Below are 4146 nucleotides of genomic sequence, written 5' to 3' on the forward strand. Positions count from 1 at the left end.
GTGTGTGTGTGTGTGTGTGTGTGTGTGTGTGTGTGTGTGTGTGTGTGCGCGTGTGCGTGCGCGCGTGTGTTCCTATCAGGGAATAATGAACTCAAGATGTATGATAGTGGTACAGAAGATAAGTTACTACATTCAGGCAGGACCAGTGGCACAGAGGGAGAGACGGATGACGAGAGGGAAAGTAGTCCATCGATCACTGACACTGATCAAGTTGTCAAGGAAATGGGGCGAGTTGCTTTTATGCTTCTGAATTTCACCTTGCTCTCCCACTTTCAAGCAGATCTTGCCGCCACTCCTCTCTTCATGTTTTGTGTGAAGTATCTGGGGAGATGTTATTGACGGGATGAGTGCAGAACTTTAACAATGAAGTGTTCTGCCACTGAACACCATAAACCACAACCTTGTTGAAAATCATGAAAATATGCAGGAATGTTTATCACTCCCCCGGATTTAGCTCCAGTATCTGAATTCTGTGTGTTAGAGCAACAACGTGCACAATGATAAGTATATTATGTGGTAAATGAAGATGCTACTGAATTCTGAGTGTGCTGCTGAGTAAATGTAGCTGGATGTCAAAGTATGATGAGTCTAAGAGGTAAATTTAGAACAAGCAGAACCAAAGTTGCGCTCGCTTTTAATCATTTGTGGCTTCATGCAGAAACAGCGAATGTGTAACTAGGGTTCATATGGTTCTATGTGCATATGTATGCCTGTCTAAAATGATCCTGGTGTGTTTTCTTCTTCTCCTCAGCCTCGCCATGCAGTGAAGCTTTTGTCAGTTCTGAAGTACATGGCTCACAGGAATGGCCCCGACTCATTCTTCAGCTTTCCAGGGAAAAATGCAGCTGTGAGTATACTCCATAATGTCCACCATTACGTGGCAGAATGAAAAACACATCCCCTTTTAAGTGTGTTTGAACATAGATGATGAGCTGACAGACGTGAATTTAAAGGTTAGTGCTGGACTGCTATTTGGAACGTTTCAGTACATGAGAAGCAAGATGTCCTACTAGATATTAATGCAAAATAAATAAATAAATGTCGAGCCAACAGAATGTTTGAATAGTTCAAAGCTATTCAGCTTTGAACTATGAAAATCCGGCTGCACACACACCGGCTGTGCTCTTTTCCTGTCCTTCTGTAGATGCATAATTAGTTCATTTAAGTACCAAACAACCTTTATTGTGTTTTGGTTGGAGAATGAACGCGTTAAGTAGACAACATGCCCTTGTTACGCTCATTGAACAAAACACAATGAAATGCACGTAATAGAATTAGAGATCACAAAAGACTTCCAACAGGAAAACAATTTTAATATCAAAAGCATTGTTTATTCATTTCAATTACAATGTTAAATCTCTCTCCAGTTTTAGTGTTCATTGCACTGGAACTTTACAAAAGCATGGCTTTGCTCATGCATGAATTGTTCACCATGTATAGTGAAAGGTGTGCTGTCGTTTTTTTTCCTCTTCCTGCCACAGGGGGTATGATGTGTAATGGCAGTATGTTCATTCGGGAGGATCCTCCCTTTAATGCATCACAAGTTTGAATAGTTTTATTAATGCTTTAAACAGTAAAAGTAACTCAGACAAATGGCTTAAATTGGTTTAATGTCTTCAGGAATTATCTGTAGGAGTAAAGAACAATCTGATTATTAAGTAACATTAATATTTACAAACTTTCATTTCATCAATTGTGGGTCATGCAGGAAGTAAATAGTGTATGTGGTTGCCACCTTCTTTATATGAACTCCATTGCCTTGGTGATGGTGCTTTTACGTGTGGAAGTATACAGGTCGGCCAGATGGGTTTACCTCTGATTTGTTTGATCTGGACTCTGTTAGAACTGATCAGTGTTTGTCAGCAGCTTAATGCCTATTGTACTAACCCACAGTTCTTTGTTCATTTCATGTTTTTTCCTAACAGGCTATAGCTCTGCCTCCTATAGCAAAATGGCCGTACCAGAATGGGTTTACATTCCACACATGGCTCCGCATGGATCCTCTCAACAACATCAATGTAGACAAAGACAAGCCTTACCTGTACTGGTAGGTAACAATACCTTTCTTTGAGTTAACCTAAACCTTTGTTTGACATTTAAATGTTTAATTAAGTTTAAACATACTATATATAGAATGCAGAAATGCCTCTGGGAAGTAGTGCACATTTATAGGTTAAATAACAAATGCAGAGGGGGATTGCATGAAAGGTTGTGTTACATGGGTGCGTGCATTTTAAGTGTTAACATATGCATGTGCACAAGTCCCCGTTATGACCAAATTGTATCTTAAATGCATTTGAATCCCAAATGCTGCAGAAGTCCAGCCTCACAGATGAGAAAACGGTTGTGCGCCTCCCTCCATCTTTCCTGTCTCTTCATCCTCTGCTTCCTCTCTGAGGAGCCGAGGGTTGGTTGATCTTCTTTTCAACCAATGATTCATTTCTGTCAAAAATCTCATTTATACAACAGGGATCTGTTTAGGCGTCTGTGAAAATTATAACCAAGCTGGATGGCCAACGCGCTGCTTGAGCGAATCTGTAATAAAAGCTCCTCTTCAGCCCCGTGCCCTTTTTAAAAAGAGATTAATTCACTAAATCACACACAGGGGCTCCGAGTCCCCGGGACGTTTGGAATGATAGGACGAGTCTGTGAAGTTGAGGAATGATTGTTTGCTATCTTTATCCTTTTGAGACCCTTTTTAAAGCATTAATATGATATTGGACGCTATAACCCACGTTGCCCAGCATGAAATTGTGCAGCCTCCCTAAAACTGTGTTTTTGTATTTTCCATTTATTTATTTTCAGTTTTCGCACCAATAAAGGCATGGGTTACTCTGCACACTTTGTGGGTGGATGTTTGATAGTGACCTCATTAAAAACGAAGGGGAAAGGATTCCAGCACTGTGTAAAGTACGACTTCAAACCACAGAAGGTACGAAAGGAACACGACACGAAGCACAACACAGGTACTGGTTTGGTGAACGAGGCCAACCAAACATTCATGCACACAAAAAAGACAAAGCCTGGAAATGTCATTGTAGATGGTTCAATGTAATCATATGTCTGCACATACATAATCAATCACTTGCACACACACAATAAATCTGGACCTTGCTGTAAGAAAGAACTGTCGCCTCTTACCTGACTCTTGGGAGAAGCCAAACTAGAAGGAGGAGGAATGAGGGCAACGGGAGAGACGGATGATCCAATACTCCCAGTCCCTTCCAGGCACGGCACACACGGACGACCATTGCAGCGGACAATTTGAAACATCCTCCTCCTTCCCCTTGGGCATGAAGGCCCCACCTTACCTCAATAAACCTCATGAGGACCCAGAACTCATTTTAGCTGATTTTTCACTCTATTTTTAATGCCTTATTTCGTGTCCGGAAGAAACCATAATAACCTATTTCACTGTGGCAACATCGGTAACCTATTTTACTGGTTGTAAGGCTGAGGATGAAACCGGAAATCTAAGTAGGTGGGATCGTAGCTTGAGGGGAATCCTGAAACGTGATGGAAGCAGGCCAATTGACATGACATGCTGACTTATTGATATCTTGTGTGTGTGATTGATGCTCCACACATTCAGTAGGAGTTTGCCATTGTGAGAGTCTGCTTATTTTTGTTATTTTGCAGTGGTATATGGTGACTCTCGTTCACGTCTACAACCGCTGGAAAAACAGTGAGATTAGCTGCTATGTGAATGGCGAACTGGCTTCCTTTGGAGACATCGCCTGGTTTGTCAACACCAGTGACGTAAGTAGCGACAATTTCAAACATCATTTGCTATTTGCGAATCACCCAGTAGGGACCACCACAAGCTCACAAGATCTGAATACATTCTTACGAATAATATTTTAAAGGAGCAGTTTGACATTTTTCAAATGACTCCCATTTGCTATTCTTGGATGAGAAAATTGATACCGCTCCCGTGTCTGTCAAGGTTAATATTAAGCTGCAGCAGATTAGTTTACCAGCCTGAAGAGTGCAAACGGTGGAAGTCACTGCACCAAGAAACAGGCTCACACGCCCCCTTAAACCACAAGTTTGTGTTGTTTTTACTCTTACTTTACTCATTAAACAAACAAGATATGACATGGTGGTATCGTTCTTCTCGTCTAACACTTGGCAAGAAAGTCAATA

The 4146-nt window shown here is 41.2% G+C and overlaps 1 protein-coding gene across 1 annotated transcript; it reads left to right on the forward strand.

Moving 5' to 3' along the window:
- Positions 1 to 26: 26 nt before the first annotated feature.
- On the forward strand, positions 27 to 4140 carry LOC116379602 (lipopolysaccharide-responsive and beige-like anchor protein). The gene is made up of 4 exons (XM_031841561.1): positions 27 to 847; positions 1926 to 2047; positions 2806 to 2932; positions 3640 to 4140. Exons 1-4 carry the CDS (start codon positions 791 to 793, stop codon positions 3862 to 3864), a joined length of 531 nt encoding a protein of 176 aa, XP_031697421.1. The 5' UTR covers positions 27 to 790; the 3' UTR covers positions 3865 to 4140.
- Positions 4141 to 4146: the final 6 nt, after the last annotated feature.

The sequence above is a fragment of the Anarrhichthys ocellatus genome, unplaced genomic scaffold, assembly GCF_004355925.1.
Source record: "Anarrhichthys ocellatus isolate YVR2014 unplaced genomic scaffold, GSC_Weel_1.0 scaffold4694, whole genome shotgun sequence".
Lineage (NCBI taxonomy): Eukaryota > Metazoa > Chordata > Actinopteri > Perciformes > Anarhichadidae > Anarrhichthys > Anarrhichthys ocellatus.